The following is a 21,196-nucleotide window of genomic DNA, read 5'->3' as shown; positions in this document are numbered from 1 at the left end:
TTCCAAAATTCCTATTAAAGAATTTATTTTATTATGCCGGTAAAAAAGAAAATCAAAACAAAAGAGAATTGTTTGCCGGTTTTTAAATTCACTTAAGCTCTTCATCAAACTAGGTGCCAAATAAAGGAAAATGGAAAAATGCTGAAGCCTGGAGACTGCATTAAGTCTGGCTATTAAGATGGAATACTGATAATAGAATGCAATGTAATTGTCTAGTAAGTACTATGCAAATTTCAGAATGCATTTAAAGTTTAAACTATAGGATAAAAACATACAATGGTGGATGTTCTTTTCTGAAAATACACTATCCAAACATGATCCAGATTTCTATCTTCATCATCCAGAAAAATCTGCACAATGTGTTTGTTAAAAGCTATATACAATGTAGGCTGATTGTGAGTAAGCATGACAAGTAGCATTTCTAATTGACAGGGTTATGAGTTCATTCATCATAAAACACTGTAACATAAAGAAAGATACTATATCCACTACTGTTTTTAATGAGATTTTTAACTAAATAAATTCAATAGCATTTTATTATAATAATGTAACATTTAGCATCAAAGAAAGTTATTACACATTTTTGTAATATTAATTATTGGTATTTCAATTCATAATAGCTGTCTTTGAAAAGTTAAATATTTCCCAATGAAATCTGGTTTAATTGGTTACCGAATATAAACAGTTTTATTTTTTGTTATTTATCGAACAAAATTAAAAACTAGAATCAGAATTCAAATGTATATTTTATATCCAGTTACTTTTAGGACAAGATAGTTATGCTTCCATCTATAACCACTTAGTAAGGGACCAAATTTAAGAAACAGTACAACCATCTTTTACTCTCAATTTTGTTAGTTTCATAGTTCCACTTATACTTTGTATCTCTTCTCTTTTGGATTTCCAAATCCATGTTTTGTTTGAATCATTTATTACTGGGAGGAGGTGAACAGCCTCCCCGAATCTGGAGACCCCCAGGTTTTTTTGGGACCACACCCTAGCCAGTGATGGCGAACCTTTTAAAGACCGAGTGCCCAAACTGCAACCCAAAATCCACTTATGTATTGTCGAGTGCCGGGTGGGCGTGGCCCATTGGGTGGGCGTGGCCCATTGGGTGGGCGTGGCCCATTGGGTGGGCATGGCTTCGGTGGCAGACTGGATAGGACTAAAAAGTTCAATCAATCAATTCCAACTTTGCGAGATCTTTTTTTTTCCCCACGAGAAGTTGAAATTGATTGATTGATTGGACCTTTTTTTTTGCACACAGCGGCGGAGGTTTTATAAAACCCAGCTGAAGACATAGGACTGGGGCAACGGTCCACGTGCCCACAGAGAGGGCTCTGCGTGCCACCTGTGGCACACGTACCATAGGTTCGCCACCATGGCCCTAGGCCATATAAACTGGAAACTGGAAATGTTATATGACAGTAGTAATCAAAAATACGTAAATGGGGGGAAATAAATCACAGAAGGCATCTGTAGATACTGTGGAAATAAGGAATAAGGTCAGCTGTTTTGTAATAGTGCTCTTCAATTTAATATTAATAGAAGTTTAGAGAAATGAATTGCCAAACTGTATCTGTTTGTCTGCCCATGTGAAATAGCAGTTGAAAAATAAGGTTGATCAGGGTCTGGGATGTAATGATTAATCTCTATCCCTCTGTATTACAGTTACAATTAATAAATCACACTTATGTACTGCCTGCCACTAATATCCTTGGCCATATATGAAGAACCCATTATTAACTGTTCTTTCTGATATCAGTTCTGGGGATTACAATAAAAAAGAGATTTGGATCACATTTGAAAATGAAATAAAAATGAGTGTTGTACGAATCACATTTTAAAAATAATCTCATCCGTCTCCCGACACACAATTTTATACAACTGTTACGGGAAGTATAAAGAATCATCCAACACTCTTTGGCTACACAATCTTATGTGATACTGAAGTCTTCATGAGGGAGGGGTAGGAAATAGCAAGTTGGACTGTAATACAAATTGAATGATGAAATGCTTTCATCTTATATCTTAAAAACCATTTACTGTGACAGCTTCACTGATAACAGTTATCAGTAAAATTAAATATGGGGTGTTTGCCATTTAATATAGAAAATATATAATTAATCTACTGGGGAATAATTCTTCTGAGAAGGAAAATTAATCTAATTTAACATACTATCACTTTCTAAACCTTTTTGTTAATTACTGCATTAAGTGTAAGACACTTAAGGCAATGCACGTAGACTTGCTTTAAATTCACTTTGTAAAAAGTAGGTTCAAGGAGAATACCTAGAAAGATAACTTAAACAGCAGCATTCGCTTTTCTGTCCGTTATTATAAATAAAAAGAACATTAAAATCACCCTTTTTATTTGTATAAAGGTCATTTCTTACCTTGATCAAAGGATGTAAGCGGACTCCATGTACGAAAATAATCATCCTGCAGCAGAAAAAGAAAGCACATGCTTAGAATGGGAAAAAGAGTGCAAATACATGAATGGGGAAAGACAGAAATGCATAAAAATATATATATACAAACCTCAACTTCCTGCACATGGTGCGCAGCAAAAGACACAAAGGAAAGATACAATTACCATATGGATACACTAATTGCAGGAAACACATGTTTGCTAATGAAAAATTGAAAGATTAAACAGCTACTCCATAAACCAGAAGAAAAAAAATCTAAAATAGCTGAGATTTTAATTCAGCAGTTATATTTCAATAGCTTCCAAACCTTCCAATATGCCTTCTCATTTTATATCATTATCAACTATTCTAATTACACAAATTATCTTGTAAAAATATTGAATGTATGACTGGAAAACTTCTCACAGAAATGAAATTTCAATGTCAAATATCAATCCATCTACAAGTCTATGGAGATTCTCGGTCATCCAGGTCATGGTTGTCCCAAAGGTGCTTTTTTCAGGAGGCAACTGGACTTTCTTGTTTTTCTTTGAAGACATTTCGCTGCTTATCCAAGAATCTTCATTTATCCAGTCAGAGCTGAAGAAGCTTCTTGGATGAGAAGCGAAACATCTTCAAAGAAAAACAAGGAAGTCCAGTTGCTTCCTGAAAAAGCACCTTTGGGACAATCCATCTACAAGCACTTGATCAGGATCAACAAAAACTAATCTGAGTACAAAGTAACATACTGTTAATGTAAGTGCTATTAATTTTAGTGGGTTTCACCTGTATAATTTATTATTTATTGATTTATATGGCCATCCTAACCCAAGGTGACTCTGGGCAGCATACTGTGATTAAAACACAAAAACCATATAATCCCTAGATCCCAAGGATAAAATGAAAACATCATTCATAAGAGAAACAAATCAACAGCAGCAGAATTCACCTAATCTCCTGACCTAAATATCTGAAGTCAGGTCTTCAGCATCTTGCTGAAGTCTAACAGGATCAAGGCCATCCTGATCTCTTGGTAGATGCTGTTCCACAGAGCAGATACTACCACTGAGAAGCAATAATTCTGGGCTTCAAAAAGATGAGACTGTTTGATAGAAGAGATCCAGAATATACCTTCTCAACTAGATCTGAGAGCAGAAACAATAGGAGAGGTGATCCCACAACTATCAACCCAATCTTTATAATTTGAATTATTTTTCTTTGCACTAGTCTGAACTGTGGTACAATAACTAATATTTCAAATTGTAAGTATTTATGAGGTGGCCTAAAGAATTGTAGAAATAACTACAATTCTGATATTCCTAGATTTTGGAAAGCATCCAGAACTGAAGGATATCGTGAAATAGTCTGGAGGCACTATACACATATTTAAGCAATCATTTAGCAATCAATGTTCAGCTAAATATGTGTGAACATTACAACTTAACATTTAAAATCATACTGATAACTGCTATCTGTTATTAACTCTGAAAAGATTACTTTCTTCACACAGATGCTATTTTGAAGAGAACAATGGGTCAATCATTTTGGAATATATCCATTCCTCATAAAATAAGGATACAGATATTTCCAACAAAATATGCAGAAAATTGCTTGAAGAAAATGATGCATACTGCTGCAAGGATTTCTATTGTCATTTTAGTTTAGAGACAGAAATCAGCTCCTACCCAGAAACTTGACTGAAATAAATTGCTTAAGCCTCACATACATATTTCTAATGGACTTTATAATGTTCCAAATAATTAATAGCTATGTACCTATGTATTAGCGAAGGTATACCAAAATTCTTTTTAAAATCATACTGGCTGAAAGCCTAGATTCAGCAATTATATAAGTGAAATTGCATTTAATATGAAATATGAAATTGCTGCTCTGTTAGAAGGAAAATTTCAATATACAAAGCTGCAGGTAACGTAGACATATATCAGATTAACTGTATTTTTCTGCTGCTAATTACTCGCATCTAAAATCATTTGTTATGTACAGTGAAAAAGACAGAAAGTCAAATATTTATGGAGATGTCCTCAAAAAACTTTCAAAGAGCTGTCTAATCCTTTGCCAGATACAGCTGCCTCAATACTTCAGAAAAGACTTTGCTCACATGAATCTCCTTTGTTAAATACTCTTCTGAGCACTTTGGTCAAATGTAATATGTAGTCATGAGTTTTACATAAATTAAGTTTGCTGATATGAATTAAAAATGCTGCATATTTCTACCGCACACCAAAGCATGCCATTGAGGTAACTGAGCAAAAGTCAAATTCTTGCTGGTGATAGAGACGTTGTTGTTGGTGTTGTTGAATGAAATACTTGTTAAGTGAGGTTTGCCCCATTTTACAACCTTTCTTACCATGCTTCATGTGGAGTAAGTAAATACAACACAAGCCATCACTGTGCAGAAGCCATCTTTTTTAGAGAGTGAGAATACAACAGGAACAGGAAATGCATCACAGGAGCAACAGAGATGAATCATAGAGTAGCAATGTGACACAGGAAACAAATACAATAGAGATGAATGATAAGAGCTGCATATAAGGTAAACATAACACCCATAACATCTTCCCCTTTTCATATTAACCAAACAACATTGTGAAATTTCGGATGAGAACTAGCAACAATACTTCCTATAGGTTAAGTCTGTTGGGTGGTTGTGAACATCTGCCACTACGGGTGAAGACTACTACCTCTTTCTACTAAGAGTTTCTCCAACTTCGGTGAGGTTGCTGGGCTCTTCTCACCACTTAGTGCAGCGGTTCTCAACCTATGGGTCGCGACCCCATTTGGGGTCGATCGACCATTTCACGGGGGTCGCCAAGCAAGGCTGTCCGCCATTTTTTCCCCTTTTCTGGCGGGTGCCTTACCTCCCTTGGGCTGGGCCAGCTGGTGGTCGGCCTGCTCCGTCTCTGCCGCTTGCCAGCTACGCCTCGGCCGGCACAGGGGGCGGAACCACGCATGCGTGGCGCTCCTGGGCAGGGAAAGTCCTCGACTTACGACCGGTTGGGTAGTCCTCGACTTATGAGCAGTTTAGTCCTCGACTTACGACCGGTTTAGTCCTCGACTTATGACCGGTTTAGTCCTCGACTTACGACCGGTTGGGGGTCGCGGCATTAAAAAGGTTGAGAACCACTGACTTAGTGGGACGTTTGACTGCTGTCAGGTATACATTAGCATTGGTTTGTGGCATCAATACTATGCGTTCCCTATTGTCAGTGGGTAAGTGTGGCCCATTAATACCAGGCGAATCTGGCCTGTCCACTGGATATGGAGAGTCAGGCTGCAAGTCAGGTTGCTCAGCCACATGCGGATCCACACAATTGTGACGATAGAGAGTTCCATCAACATACACTTCTTGTTAAGTGAATCACTGCAGTTGGTAAATTAGTAACAGTTATTAAGTCAATCTGGCTTCCCAATTATTTTGCTTATCAGATCAGAAGGTTGCAAAAGGTGATCACGTAATCTTAGGACACACCAACAGTTATGAATATTAACCAGTTATGAATATTAACCAATTGCCAAGCATCCGAATTTTGATCCCATGATCATGGGGATGCTGCAAAGGTTGTAACTGAAAAACGGTCATAAGTCACATTTTTCAGTGCTGTTCTAACTTTGAACGGTCACTAAATGAACTGTTGTAAGTCAAAGACTACCTGTATTCAGATCCATACATTTCATTTTATTTCTCCAAAACAAAACTATATGCACTAGAAATCATCAAGCACTGTTAATACTCAACAGGAATTAAGGCATGTGAAAGAAGGACTATGGACCCTAAAAAATGCAAAAGAAACTAACAACAATTTAATTTAATTATTTAATTTAATTCGTATTTCCAACAATGCCTCTAAGCCTAACATAGATTTCAAAAATATTCATATGGTTGATGGATGGCAATTGCCTACTGTTTTGCTTCTATCTGTCCAAATAAAAGATAGGATGGAAGAGAATATTTTAGGATGCTTGACTGAATGGTCTGGGGTGACCTTACTTATTGGTTAACCTTCTATAAGTGTTTTCATTATGCTGACCATAGCTGCCATTTTTTGACTGTCCTTAACATTTTCAAAACTTTAAATGGGTTTATTTATTTTATTTATTTAGAAAATTTATATGGCCGCCAACTCACTTTACAAAAAAATTATCATGGATTAAGGAAGTATTTCTCAACAGCAGCTTTAAGATGAGTGGACTTCAACTCCCAGAATTCCAGAGCCAGCCACTAAAATTGCTAAGGTTGAGAAATATTGGATTAAGAGATTCTGGTTGAGTACATAAGAACACATGAATATGTGCATTTTTCCATTACTATTTCCTTTCTTTTCTTTTTGCATGTAATTAAAAAAAATTGATCTTCCTGGATTTTGCAGAAGAATCAAGTGGATCTTGGAGAATGAGGGGAAGGAACTGGAAAAAAGAAAAGGAGTTAAATAAAATAAACTGAAAATAGACCACACTGCAGAAAAACTAAGTATATGTCTTGTATAAAAAAGTATTAGACTATTAGAATACCATAGAATGAATAGAAAATAAACAAAAGGAATGACGGTAAAAATTACATGGAACACAGTGAAAATATAGTTTTATAGTGTTTCAAAAGTTATGATAATGAGAAATACAAGAGGTAACAATGACAAAATTAGTAAAATGCAGTATATTGATTTTATGTTGGGCAACAGATATGAGACAATATTTTTCTTGTTCAGAAGCATTAAGAAATGAATGAATTAAAAATGTTTGCTGCCTATTTATTGATAGGGAAAAAGTGAATAGGCTTGAATCATTTATTTATTAATTATCGAATTTCTATACTGCCTATCACACTTGGCTGATTCTGGTGATTTAATGGAATCTGTTCATGAATATTTAAGACTCCTGAATTAGATAAGAGTGGTATGTAATGAACATATGGATGCAATAGAATAAACAAAATGCTGAATATATAGTTCAGTACTGACACTAAGCAAGAAAACGACGTGTTAAATTGCCTTGCTTGATGACAATATGTATAGATAAATGTACAGAAAATGCTAATGGTGATGACAGAAGTATGCTAGGATCAAAATATGCATTTAGATTTGCATTCAGATTAAGCCATGTTGCTCTGAGAATTCAAATTATCTGTAATGATCATTAGATATGCTATATGATACAACAAGGGGCATAAACTGAAAACCAATCTATGACCAAAGGTTTTGTGTCTGAAAGGAAAAACCAAGGAAATCTTCAAGATAGTAGTAAATGGCAAAAAAATAGAGCAAGTAAATGATTTTGTGTGTTTTGATAGAACATTTACAAGAGATAGGAGAACAGATGGGTAAATGTTAGAGATGATGTTCTACTGTATGTATTCTATTATGAGAAATGAAAATTTGTTAAAAGAAATAAAATGTAACAGCATGCATATTTATATTTTATTATATAAGTGAGATTTGGATATGTCAGGAGAGATAGAAAGATTGAAAACCGTAGAAATAGGTTACTTTAAAATGCATGGGAGATACAGAAGAGACAGAATTAAGAGGCCATCTCCTTAAGTGGTGATACAATAATTCTTAGATAGAATTAAGAGACCATTATATGTAAGAATCATCTCTCTACAGAGATGCACAAAACCAAGGATGAAAGCCTGCTAGAGTGCTTATGGGTCAACATAAAAGGGAAAAAAGAATGACATTGCCATAGGTCTATGCTTATAGGACACCCAACCAAGTAGAAAAAATAGATGAACTGTTTGCTACCCAGTTAACAAAAGTATGTAGAAAATATACCACAATAGTAATGGGGGATTTTAACTATCCTGACATCAACTGGGAGATCAACTCTGCAACAAGTGGTTAGGTCGAACAGGTTCCTGACCAACATAGCTAACAACTTTGTCACCCAGAAGGTAGAGGAGGGAACTAGAAGGAGAGCTATACTAGAGAAGCTGTTCAAAGAAGTGATAGAGGGGGTTGAAGTTGCAGGGACTTTGGGGGAGCGTAACCATGTCATATTAGAATTCAATATAATATAGACACAAGCAACAGAACATAACTAAACCAGTGTCTTATACTTTAAAAGAGTTGATTTTGACAAATTCAGAGAAAGTTTAGGAAGGAACCTATGGATGAAAATCTTAAAGGCAAAATCAACTCAGGAAGCTTGGGAAACTTTGAAAAATATGATTATAAAAGCCCAGTCCACCTCAGTACCACTGAAAAAGAAAAACAAGAAAACAAAGAAAACGTAGTTGCAAAAAGAGCTCTTGGACAAACTGAAAGAAAAAAAGGATAACTACAAAAAAATGGAATGAAGTTGCAGAAACTTTGGGGGACAGTATAACATATAACTAAGGCATAATACCAGCAAATAGCCCAAACCTGCAAAGATGAAGTTAGGAAAGCTAAGGCTCAGAACAAAGTAAGACTTGAAACAAATGTCAAAAAATAAATTTTAAAAAGGTTTCTTTCAACAGATAAAAAACAAGAAAAAAGTGAAAGAAATAATTGGTCCACTAATGGCAGATCATGGCAAGGAAGTAACAACCAGGAGAGAGAAAGCAGAGCTTTCATTAATTCATTCTTTGCAGAGTTTTCATTAATTCATTCTTTACATCTATCTTCATTCAAACAGAAAATAAAATCAACTTAACAAAAACAGAAACATAAATGACACATTAGGAACACAAATTAAAATAAGCAAACTATCAACTCCAGATGAATTGAGATCACTGGGTCCTGATGGATTACATCCCAGAGTTCTGAGGGAACTAGCAGACACGATCTCTGAATCATTGACCCATACCTTTTAAAATTCTTGGAGCACTGAGGAACTACCTGAGGACAGGAAAAAAATTTATGTGGTTCCCATCTTCAAAAAAGGGGGGGAAACAGATCCAAGAAACTACAGACCAATCAGGCTGACATCAATACCTGGGAAGATCTTGGAAAAGTTAATCAAGCAACAAATCTGCGAACACATAGAAATAAACAAAGTTATAACCAAGTTATTAACCAAAAACAGATCATGCCAAACACATCTTATTTCATCCTTGGACCAAGTGGATTAGTGGATCAGTGAGATGCTGTGGGCATAATATACTTAGATTTCAGCAAGGCATTTGACAAAGTAGACCAAAAGCTACTTCTTGGCAAGCTAGAAAAATGTGGGATAGATAGCACCATCACCAGATGGATTTGCAACTGGCTGACAAACCATACTCAATGTGTAGTCCCTATTGGAACTGCGTTCACTTGGAGGAAGTTGGGCAGTGTGGTGGCCCAGGATTCTATTTTAGGCTGAGTACTCTTCCATATCTTCATAAATGATTTAGATGAGGTAATAGAAGAGAAACTCATCAAATTTGCAGATGACACAAGATAGCAAGAATAGCCAACACCCCAGAAGAAAGGCTTTAGATCCAGATGGATCTCAACAAACTTGAACACTGAGCGCTATCTAACAAAATGAAATTCAATGTGGTTAAAAGTAAGATTTTACACTTAGGCAAGAAAAACCATTTGTACAGATACTGACTGGGTGAAACGTGACTTAGTAGCAATAACTCTGAGAGTGGTCTTGGGAGTCCTAGTGGACAATCACTTAAATGTGAGCCAACAGTGTGCAGTAGCAGGCAAAAAAAGACAATGCAATCCTACTGCATTAATAGAGGGAATTTTTGATTACTGCATTAGTGCAGAGATCAACAAGATCTGGATGTAAGGGGTTGGAGGCTAAAACCTATGAAGAACAATTGCAGGAATTGGTTATGTCTAGTTTAATGATAGCAGTGACATGATATTTGAGGGGCTACCACAAAGATGCTATTTTCCAAAGCACTAGAAGGCAAGACAAGATACAATGGATAGAAACTACTCAAGGAGAGAAGCAACCTAGAATGGTATTTCATAGACTCCTTGGTTTTCTAGCTAGATCCTGTCTTTGGGGTTTCTTAAGATGTTGGCTATTTTTTGGTCGGTGCCGAAGGCTGTCTTGATATTGTGTTTGTGGAGAATTTTGCTTATTTTATCTCTGGTGCCTTTGATGTAGGGGAGGAGGGCGATGTCGTTGTACTGTTCTATGTCTCGGTTCTTGGGGGGTGTTTCCCTCTGGATTAGGTTGGTAATTGTATTTCTTTGGAATCCGTTGGAGATTAATACGTTTGTGAGAGTGTGTAATTCAGTTTTCAGGTGATCTTTGTCGGCTAGGCGTTTGGTTCTGGAGATGAGGGTCTTGGCTACGGAGTTGATCTGTGCAGGGGGGGGTGGGATTGTGCGTTTACAATCTGCCCAGCCACATACATTGGACAAACTAATAGGAGAATAAATGCCCGTATCGCAGAACACAAGAACGCAGTAAGAAAAGAAGAAAAAACTTCCTCCCTTTTCTAGCACCTTAAAACTACAGGACATGAAATTGATTTTGAAGGAACCAAACTAATTTCCAAAACTGAATACCACAACAAGAGAATAATTATGGAAGCCATTGAAATAGAAAAACACCCCCACAACATGAATAAACGTGACGATACCTCCCGCCTACCAGACATCTGGAAACTAGCCCTAATCAACAAATGAGTCCTAGCCACGAAAACTGACACTGGACCCAGAACACAGTACGCCACCCCATTCACCATCACCAGACCCAAACCCAAGCCCAAACCCATCCCTCAGACGAAATGCAACCATCATCCAGAAGCCAAACCACAACGACATCACCAGCTGCTGCACCTCCCTCCAACCCCCACACAAAGCAAATGGACACACGCCATGAACACAGAGCTAGACCGCAAACTCGGAGCCAAACCAAAGCCCGGTATGCTATATCACAGCCTTCTGCTCTGGACACCACATCACAGAACTCAGGAGGTTACAATGGTAAAGCTCAGGATGTTACAACACAACCAACCACCCAGGATGTTGCAACACAAAACTCAGGATATCACTACACTAGATCTCGGGATGTAATCACACAACCCATTACCCAGGTCGTTATAACACAAAAGACTAATGGGCACACAGCCAGCACCTCAAGTACTCAGGATGTTACGAAACAGCTGAACATTCCACAAACAATAACAGCCAACCAATCCACACAGCCAACCAATCTACCTACAGCAACTAAGCCAACACTCCACACCCCCCCACCAATATTTATAGAGAGAAGGCAGCTCCGATCACACTTTGCTCGCACAAGCAAAGATATATATATATAATCTCATAAAGGTAAAAAAGGATATATGCAGTGTTATCTTCATTTTAGATGTCAAAAGGGTCTCTCTGTGTGTCTCTCTCTCCCTCCCTCTCTCTCTTTCCCTCTCTCTCTTTCTGCCCTTGGTCTGCCAGTCCTCTTCCCCCACTCAGTGTGTGTGTGTGTGTGTGTGTGTGTGTGAGAGAGAGAGAGAGAGAGAGAGAGAGAGAGAGAGAGAGAGGCACTTGCACTTTCCCCCTCTATCTCTTTTCTCTCTCTCTCTCTCTCTCTCTCTCTTTCCTCTCCCCCCTCTTTCTCTCCCTCTCTCACTTTCCCTCCCCCCCTCTCTCCCTCTCTCCCTCTCTCCGATCTTCTGCTTACCTGGCAAGCTGGCTTCAAGCTGTTCTTCAACAAGCTGACACACATTCTTATTGGGCTAGCTCAGCGGTAGGCAACCTTGGCTCTTTTATGACTCATGGACTTCAACTCCCAGAATTCCTGAGTCAGCATAGCTGGGCTAGCTAGCTCTCTCTTGCCGTTCCTGCTTCCTGCAGAGACGCAGCCAACACAGGACCCCCGCCCAATAACTTGTCAGCTCGTGGAACAGGGTGAGGCCACTCCCTCTTTTACACAGAGAGAGAGGGGGGGAAGAGAGAGAAGGGAAGCGCAAGTGCCTCTCTCTGTCTCTGTCTCTGTCTGCAAATGGCAGAGTAGGCTGGGAGCCGCAGGGGAAGGCTCAAAGAGCCACATGCGGCTCCAGAGCCACAGGTTGCCGACCTGTGGTATAGGGTCTCCTGCTCAAGCAGGGGGTTGGACTAGAAGACCTCCAAGGTTCTCAAAATCTCCAACTCTGTTATTCTATGTTCTGTGTTCTAAGAATGAACATGTATGGAATCAATGCAGATTGAACACAAAAGTGAGTGATCAGTATGAAACAGTATGATCAGGTAGTTTCATCGTATCAGAGAGAACGAATGAGCGTCAAATTACAACTATATACAATAATTCTCAATTTATGAACAATCCCTTAGTGACCATTCAAATTTGCGACCTATCTGAAAAAGGGAACTTATGTCCCAGATTTGAAGTTCATATAGTTGCACTACCCCCACAGACATTTCAGGTTCTTCACAAATTGGCTACATTTACAACTGTTTGCAGCATAGCATGGTCATGTGACCATATGATGGTGTTGCCAAAAACCACCAGTTACTTCCAGTTTTTGACAAAACCATGCCATAGAAAACACTGGATTGCTTAACAACCACAGTTCACTTAATGTCCATAGTGTTGGCACATACAACTGCTACAAAAATCATAAAGTTGATCACTCGACTGATCCCTTTTACGACTATCATAACTTACAATGGTCATGGGCATGTACAGAAAGAAAGAAAGAAAGAAAGAAAGAAAGAAAGAAAGAAAGAAAGAAAGAAAGAAAGAAAGAAAGAAAGAAAGAAAGAAAGAAAGAAAGAAAGAAAGAAAGAAAGAAAGAAAGAAAGAAAGAGCTGAGAAGAAACAGAAGATTAAAGTTCATGGCTGATGAAATTGAGACCTTCAAAAAGAAAGATGAGAAAAAAAGAATGTATGAAAAATAAAAGGTAATGCATGAAGAAACAGATGGACCCAGAAGGAAAGATAGAAACATCCATTGCCATATCATCTAGAACTTTAACTGACAACATTATTACAGAAGTGTGCTGATAAATATTTCAAAGGTGAAAGAACTTTTCTAGCCTATCCAAAGCTGGGACAGAAAGAGACAAAGAGAGGCAGAAGCAGAAAGAGACTATGACACAATGCTGTGTTTGTATGGAATTATATGTCTAAGAAGAAAATATACAAAAATTAATAGCAGGGAGCATGGATTGATCTGCAGATTTATTAAGTATTTAAGTTTATGTAAATTATCTCATCAAACAATAATAATAACTATACTGAGTTCATTTAAGTTGTTTTGTTTTACTGCCTTTACATTTTAAATTGAATTATTCACTTTTTGTGGTGAAGCTCTGTGTAACAACTCAATGGGCAAAGGTATCTGGTCAATAAATTATGTTGGACACTCCTGCCTTATGGATTTTGGGATTGTTTAGTGACTATAAATTTTGAGAGCTGAGATGGAAATGAATGGATTTTAAATAAACCTACAGCATAAAGGAAGACTTGTTAATACATAGAAGTGGTCAAGTCCTTATTGCATCACATTCATGTTAATTGGCTAGTGCATTTTTGTTAAAAAAAAAAACCCCAACAGATTGAATGAGCGCATGTTTTAAAAGCATGCCTAATTAGAATCTCCCACTGGTCGTAAAAAATGTAAACTATTACCTTCAGTTCAATAATTGCACAGCAATAATTTTTTCAGCCTTAAATTCATCATTACACGTTTAAGTGAAGGGGAAAAAACTAGTTACAAGTAATTATTTTAAAATAATTTTTGCAGCTATGAAACAGAGACTTTAAGCACACTCTGGATAGTTTTAAGTACGATATTGTTTTACAACTTCCTAAAATCTTTATCTTTTGTATCTTTATTTTGAACTCCATCATTTCAGAAACAAAAATTATTTCAATAATTTGTAATAGCAGAAATGAAATAGAACTTAAAAATTAATTGGGTTTTTAAAATTAAAACAGACTGCTGTGATTCATAAAAGAAATACAGCAGAATGGCAAAAATAAATTTTTCCTATGCATTTTTGAAATTTACTGAATTATTATTTTTGTAATCACAATAAAAATGCATGAACTTTAGAAGTCTTTCACACAATCACTCCTCTTTTGATCATTTCACAATTAAATTATGAAAATGTGTTCCACGTGGGAATACCCTTGAAGACGATACAGAAACTATGGATGGTCAAGAATGCAGTAGCATAACAATGATGAATAAAACCCTAGTAAGATCACACCTGGAATACTGCAGCCAATTTTGGTCACCATATCACAAAAAAGATGTTGAGAGAGAAGAGCAACTAAGATGATCAAAGGCCTGGAGACTAAAACATATGAAGAACGACTGCAGGACTTGGGTTTGGCTAGTCTAAAGAAAAGAAGAAATAGGGGAGACATGATAGCAGTATTCCAGTATTTGAGGGGCTGCCACAAAGAAGAGGGGGTCACGTTACAGAGGGCAGGACAAGAAACAATGGATGGAAACTGAACAAAGAGAAACAACCTAGAATTAAGGAGAAACTTCCTGACAGTGAGGACAATTAACCAGTGGAACAGCTTGCCTCCAGAAATCGTGGGCGCTCCATCACTGGAGATTTTTAAGAAGAGGCTAGACAGACACTTGTCTGTGATGGTATAGGTTTTCCTGCTTAAGCGGGGGACTGGACTAGAAGACCTCCAAGGTCCCCTCCAGCTCTATTCTATAATATAATATACATGCATGTCTCTCCACTGTTTCATAAACTGTACTGATACCAAGCAGCTTCTGGATACGATTCTAGTTATCATTTATAAACCTCTGTGTAGCACTGGTTCTATCTACTTGAAGAACTGTTTAACTTATATATTTCTGCCTGTTTGATGAAGTCAGGTAGAATAGACATGTACTCAGTCCTATTGATCAAACAATGTTATCTTACAGGATCCAGGAAGCATTTCTTCTTGGTGACGGATCCTAACCTCTGGAATTCCCCACTGCTCCCCCAGAGATTTGTATCGCTCCTACTTTGGCAGCAGTCCTTATTGACTTTCTGCAAACTACGAAAAATATGGTTGTTCTCCCAGGTCTTAGGATAGGATGATGGTGAAGTCCTTTGTGACTTTTTGTATTTTTATTATGGAATTGGTCTTTCTATCAGGTATATAGGTAATATAAACCATGGTCCAAAAATGCAAAGTTCTCTCAACAGAACTCTTCCTTCAGCCAGCACTTTACTTCTAAAATCCTCATTGGGTGTTGACCTTCCACCAGATGTATAGATGAAAACACCACCATCTGTGTTCCTAACTATGAATTACTACCTGTGCTCCTATGTCTTGCCTTCCTGCCTAGCTACTCATAGTCCCTTGATATTTTTTTAGGCTCTTTCTTGTATCATTTGTCCCAACATGAAAGAGGAGAAAGGGATAATAATCAGGGTTGATTATTTGAATAATCCTCTCCATCACATCTTTGATCTTTGCACCTGAGAGACAACATAGATCAGGGATCCCCAACTAGTACCAAGGACCAGTACCGGGCTGCGACATGCTAACAACCTGTCCACACAAACAAGCAAAGCCCCATCTGTGGGATGCGGGCAGCACATAAAATCATGCACTCTTCGATCCGTGGAAAAACCTCTCTCCACAGAACGGTCCCTGGTGCCCAAAAGGTTGGGGACCTCTGCCATAGATTGTCTGGTCTATAAATTGCTGATTCTATTCTTCTGAGAATTGAATCGCCAATCACTACCACACAACTTTTTTCTGTGGGAACTCAGCGGACTTGTCTTCTTTGTGACAGTCTGAGTTACTTTTCTTCCTGTCACTGGAGCATTTGATGAAGACTCTTCTCCAGATGTCTGCATGTTTTCTTCCATGGGGAGGATATGAAATCAATTGTTCAGCTCCAGGGGAAGGCAGGGACAGTCCCGCAGGAACAGTCTTCTCAGGTTTTTTGTCCTCTGAGCAACACACTGCCATCGCTCTTCCTCTGGGGCATTTTTCCTGGTAGTTGTTTCTTCCTTGGTGTGTTCCATTTGAATACACACTGCTGCCTTTTCTAGAAAATTCTCATTTTCACAGATGAGTCTCAGAATGCCTAGACTTGCTCTAGATTTTCTACTTTCTCTTCCAGCAATCCAATCAGTTTGCAAATTTGAATCCTCCTTGTGCAAGAATATAAACAAAGCATGCACATTTCTTCCTCCATGAAAGTGTTACTTTTCAGGCTTGTGCAGGTACAAATAAATATTCCCTTGTAACTTCTCTCTTTATATTCTTAGCCTGAGCCACTGGACAAGTCCCACTGCTCCCAATATATCCAAGGCAAATAGAGTCTTTTGCTCGCTCTCTTGTGGTTAATGTTGAAATAATACTTAAATACACAAAGCAAAGGCAAGTCAGGTTTTCTTCTTAACCAATCATGTCACATCTTCTACTCCCTCAAAACACAATTTATAAATCCACAAAAAAGCAGGCAGAATAATTGGGGGGGGGAGGGAATCACAAAACAAAAAAATGCTCAGTCATAAATTTGCAGTTAATGTACAAAAAGTAATAGAGAAAAAGTAAATCTAAGTTTCTTTTGTTCTGTCATTCCTCCCTTCTCACCATTTTCTTTACAAAATTCCCCAAAATGATTCAGAGCAACAAAAAGGAAAAGTAGACTGCAAGTCAAAAAAAGTCTCCCTTACTAACTAACTAACTAACTGATTTCTAACTAACTAAAAGTGACATAGCAGGCAATTTTTATTGTCCATTTTTATTTAAAGAAATGGCTGTTTTTTTTCCAAGGCAAAAAAATACCTGGAAGCTTTCTTCAAACTTCCTGTCCCAGAATGTGGATACTTGCATCATGTGCTGATCAGGACTTTCTTGAAAAAATGAAAATGAAAAGAAAAATCATTGTGCACATGAAAGATTTGCAAAATTATCGAGCAAGAAAGGAATAATTAAACAGGATCTAGAAGTATTAAAATTCAAAGAATCCTCAAAAATAAAGTACCCAGTAACACAAATGTATTTTGGCAATAGTTTGCTCTCTGAGTTTGCATTTAGCTTCCGAACATTTCGTTACCAGGCTAGGTAACATCATCAGTGAGACTTTGGTAGACTTTGGTCTTTTTCTATTCCTCTTTAGCTTATATATGTCTTGTGTGCTGATGTGGCAATTAGTCGCATGACTGGCCATTCATCTGGCATTATAATTAACTGGTGATGTGCTGGTCAGTCCCATTGTTGATTGGTTATTTGAGTGGTCCAGTTTCTTACATGTTCATATGCTGGATCTAAATTAATATGCTTGTTAATTGCCCCTTTTGTAGAATACCAGGCTTCAATAAATTCACATGTGTGGTGAGTGTTGGCATGGCTGATGATTTTAATTCCATCCCAATTAAACTGGTGTTGTTCATTGTCAATGTGGCTTGAGATCAGGGATTTTGGGTCATGCCATTTGACTACTAGTTGATGTTCATGAATTCTTGTTAATCGTTGTCCTATTTGTCCAACAAAGAACAGGTTATAATTGTTGCAATTGATTTTGTATGTTATGTTGCTGTTGCAAATGTAATTGCAACATGCCATATTTGAACCAATTAAATGTTATACACAAAGGGCTCTGCAATATTTACATGGCACTAAATATTAGTAGAAGAACAGAGTTTTTTTAAATTCCCTTGCTACTGTCAAATGGTTATCCAAATGTTTACAGCCCAGTTCCTGTAACTCTACATACTGTAGATTATTTATTATTGAAATTTGATTTTCCAACTGTATCTTTATTGAAATTTCATTACCATTTTTGTTTGACCATAATAGTCTACTAAAGCACCTAGATAACAGGCAAGATTAAAAAAAAATCATCCTTGCTTTCCTGTCTGGGCTTCTTAATAAGAGAGAGGTTTTCCTTTACAATTCTATACAGAATCTAAGCAAGAGAAATACAGAATTTAGTACCCTGAAATGTGCTGTTAGCCCCACTAGGTAGAGCAGAATCCACAGACTCCACAGGAAGTTGTAAGAAATCATAATTACTTTTATTGAGATTGATTATAATAATAAAATCTTGCAACTCTGTGTTGCACCACCTCATCCTTTTTCTTATAGTTCAGAGAATTATAGAATATTTTTATACTCCAGTTCCAAATTGTATCGGACATTCTGGACTTAATCGCTTTACCCCTTGTTGCTTTGGCATTGGAGCTTGAATTTCTCCACCAGCATCACCTTTACTACTCTCTACATGTGCATATATTTCTCCTGACAGGCATCAAACACTCACCATGCTTTCCATTTTCTACACCCTATGCATTGTTCAGAATATGCTAAAGCAGAATAGGAACACTGACTGCGATATTTTGCAGAACTGACTCCTGAAGACATATTGATTCTTTAGGAGACCAGGACAAGATTCCTGAAATGAAGTGATATCTGAAGACCACTAAAGAAAGGAAGTGTGCAACAACAACGCCTGTTTCCAATGTAATACAACAATTTTTTTTTTAAAAAAATAATAATCCTGCCAATCCAAGAGAGATTGCCAGGCAATATAGTTATTGCCCTACCTTAACAATACATGGGAAGAATTATAAAAATAGCTATATTTATATTGGAGGTAGACTTTACAAGAGACAGAAAGTTTTATTTTCCCATAAATAAAATGATACTGCTTGATCAGGCACATCTAAATCACATCTCAGCTTTACTGTTTTACTGTCATTTCCAAATGAATTGCAGGAAGACAGGAGTGTGGGTCAGTCAGCTGAAATAGTTATAAATATCTTAGGTCAGGGGTGTCAAACTGGCGGCCCGCAGGTCGGATGCGTCACGCACAGGCCACACCCACCCCAGCTCTACAAAAGCAAAAAAGTCGAGATATGTCACAATACGTCATGTGATGAGATTGACTTTGACACCCATGTCTTAGGTAAATATTATTTGACTTAAATTGCTGGGGGGGGGGAAGCTTCTCTCATTATTTATATTCAAACACAAGAAAAAACTCTTAAGAAAGTCTTTGGACATATTAAAGGTATTAGAGCATTTCCTGTGAACTTGCAAACCCTTTCAACATTGAAAAGAAGAGATTAGTAAGATCTATAACCTAAGGAGATTAATTGAATATTTATCCACTCTGTGTTACAACACACTTATTAGCAGCTAGTTCATAAAGTCAAGATCTACCATAGAATACTCAAATTCTTCTAAAACACATTGATATTCTTATTTGCCAACCAAACAGCTACAAAAATGCATGGTGATTTATTTTAAATTCTACCTTTATGTTTAATCTGAATATTAATTCTGCATGATAAAATGCAGAATATGAAAACTCAACACTGAAAGACATGAACTGAAATCAATGCAAATATTTATAATAAAAAGCCTGTCCAAAAAAGTAAAACTGCATCTCACTTATTATTTTAATGGAACAAAGTGTAGAAGCCAACTACAAGAAATACATTCCATTGCTTAGAAGTGATACAGGAGATGGCCATCTCCTATATGTTAGATAAACAAACCTCTGATAGAGGGGCTTTCTTCATAAAAGCTTCTCTCTTTTTTGGTAGATCTTAATGGCTACACCAGGCATGTCAAACATCCAGCCCGCAGGCCAGATGCGTCACATCGAAACCGCGCCCACCCTATTGCCAGCAATGGGGAAAAAGTCCTGATACGTAGCGAGATATCACGTGATGTCGCGAGTTTGACATGCCTGAGCTACATGGATTCATGATAATAATATGTCACCATATTATAAAAAAGATGTTGACATTCTGGAAAGAGTGCAGAAAAGAGCAACAAAGGTGATTAGGGGGCTGGAAGCTAAAACATATGAAGAACTGTTGCAGGAATTGGGTATGCCTAGTCTAGTGAAAAGAAGACTGGGGTAACATGATAGCAGTGTTCCAATATTTGAGGGGCTGCCACAAAGAAGAAGGGGTCAAGCTATTCTCCAGAGCACCTGTGGGCAGGAAAAGAAACAATGGCTGGAAACTAAACAAAGAGAGAAGCAACCTAGAAATAAGAAGAAATTTCCTAACAGTGAGACCAATTAACTAAAGGAACAGCTTAACTTCAGAAGTTATGGGTGCTCCCATCACTGGAGGCTTTTAAGAAGAGACTATATAGCCACTTGTCTGGAATGGTAGTCTCCTGCTTGAACAGGGGATTGGACTAGACAATTTCTAAGGTCACTTCCAACTCTGTTATTCTGCTATTCTATTATTCTGTTATTCATCATATTCAATGAGAAAATGTTTTCTACTCATGGAATTTTGTTTATTTCCTTTATTAACAATGAAGCATATAATCTTGATTATTTTCAGATTATTTTTATAACATCTCTGCTGTTGTAAAATGATGCATCAAAAAATACCATCCTGACTGTTCACGTTCATGGCTACAAGAAATAGCTTACTATACTCTTGAGATTTTGTACTCAGTGAAATATATTCTGCATTCAGTGAAGTCTATGTTAACCTCAATGAAATAACCTCTGTGTTTTAGATACAGTATAAACTATGATCTTACTTAAAATGCAGTGGAATTAAGGGAAAGGTCCTGAATGTCTCCATCATAGTGTGCAACAAATATATATTTGTATCTTGGGGACAATTAAGCTCACTGAAATGAATAGAAGTTAAACCAGTCAGGATGATAAAAAAAACTGTGAAATAGTACTATGCTAGTTGCTTCCTGTGGCTGTAATAATGAGCTATTTCAGACACCGATTTAGGTTAGGTTAATTTAATTTGTATACCGCCCTTCTCCCGTAGGACTCAGGGCGGTTCACAGCATATTAAAAACACAAATACAATATACAGGATACAAAGAAAATCATACAAAAATACACAAAATAACCCCACTAAAACCTAATTAAAAGCCAAATATTGATTGCTGTGTTCCCATTAAAATTACTTTTTAAAAACGTC

At 37.2% G+C, this 21,196-nt stretch overlaps 1 protein-coding gene across 4 annotated transcripts in view; it reads right to left on the bottom strand.

The window, feature by feature from the left end:
* Nucleotides 1-21,196, bottom strand: part of SPOCK3 (SPARC (osteonectin), cwcv and kazal like domains proteoglycan 3) — a 130,945-nt gene that overhangs the window by 88,338 nt on the left and 21,411 nt on the right. For 2 of the 4 annotated variants that reach the window (XM_015819552.1, XM_015819550.1), the window contains one exon: nt 2,397-2,442. The exons of 1 other annotated variant lie outside the window; for it this stretch is intronic. In XM_015819552.1, the coding sequence (XP_015675038.1) occupies nt 2,397-2,442 (46 nt within the window). Of the gene's footprint in view, nt 1-2,396; nt 2,443-2,541; nt 2,551-21,196 lie in introns of all 4 variants that reach the window. One more of the 4 variants, XM_015819549.1, reaches the window with a different exon arrangement.

This window comes from Protobothrops mucrosquamatus, unplaced genomic scaffold (genome assembly GCF_001527695.2).
Source record: "Protobothrops mucrosquamatus isolate PMUCROS unplaced genomic scaffold, P.Mucros_1.0 scaffold945, whole genome shotgun sequence".
NCBI lineage: Eukaryota > Metazoa > Chordata > Lepidosauria > Squamata > Viperidae > Protobothrops > Protobothrops mucrosquamatus.
Note: the sequence above shows the minus strand (reverse complement) of the source record. Positions and strands in the feature narration are given on the sequence as shown.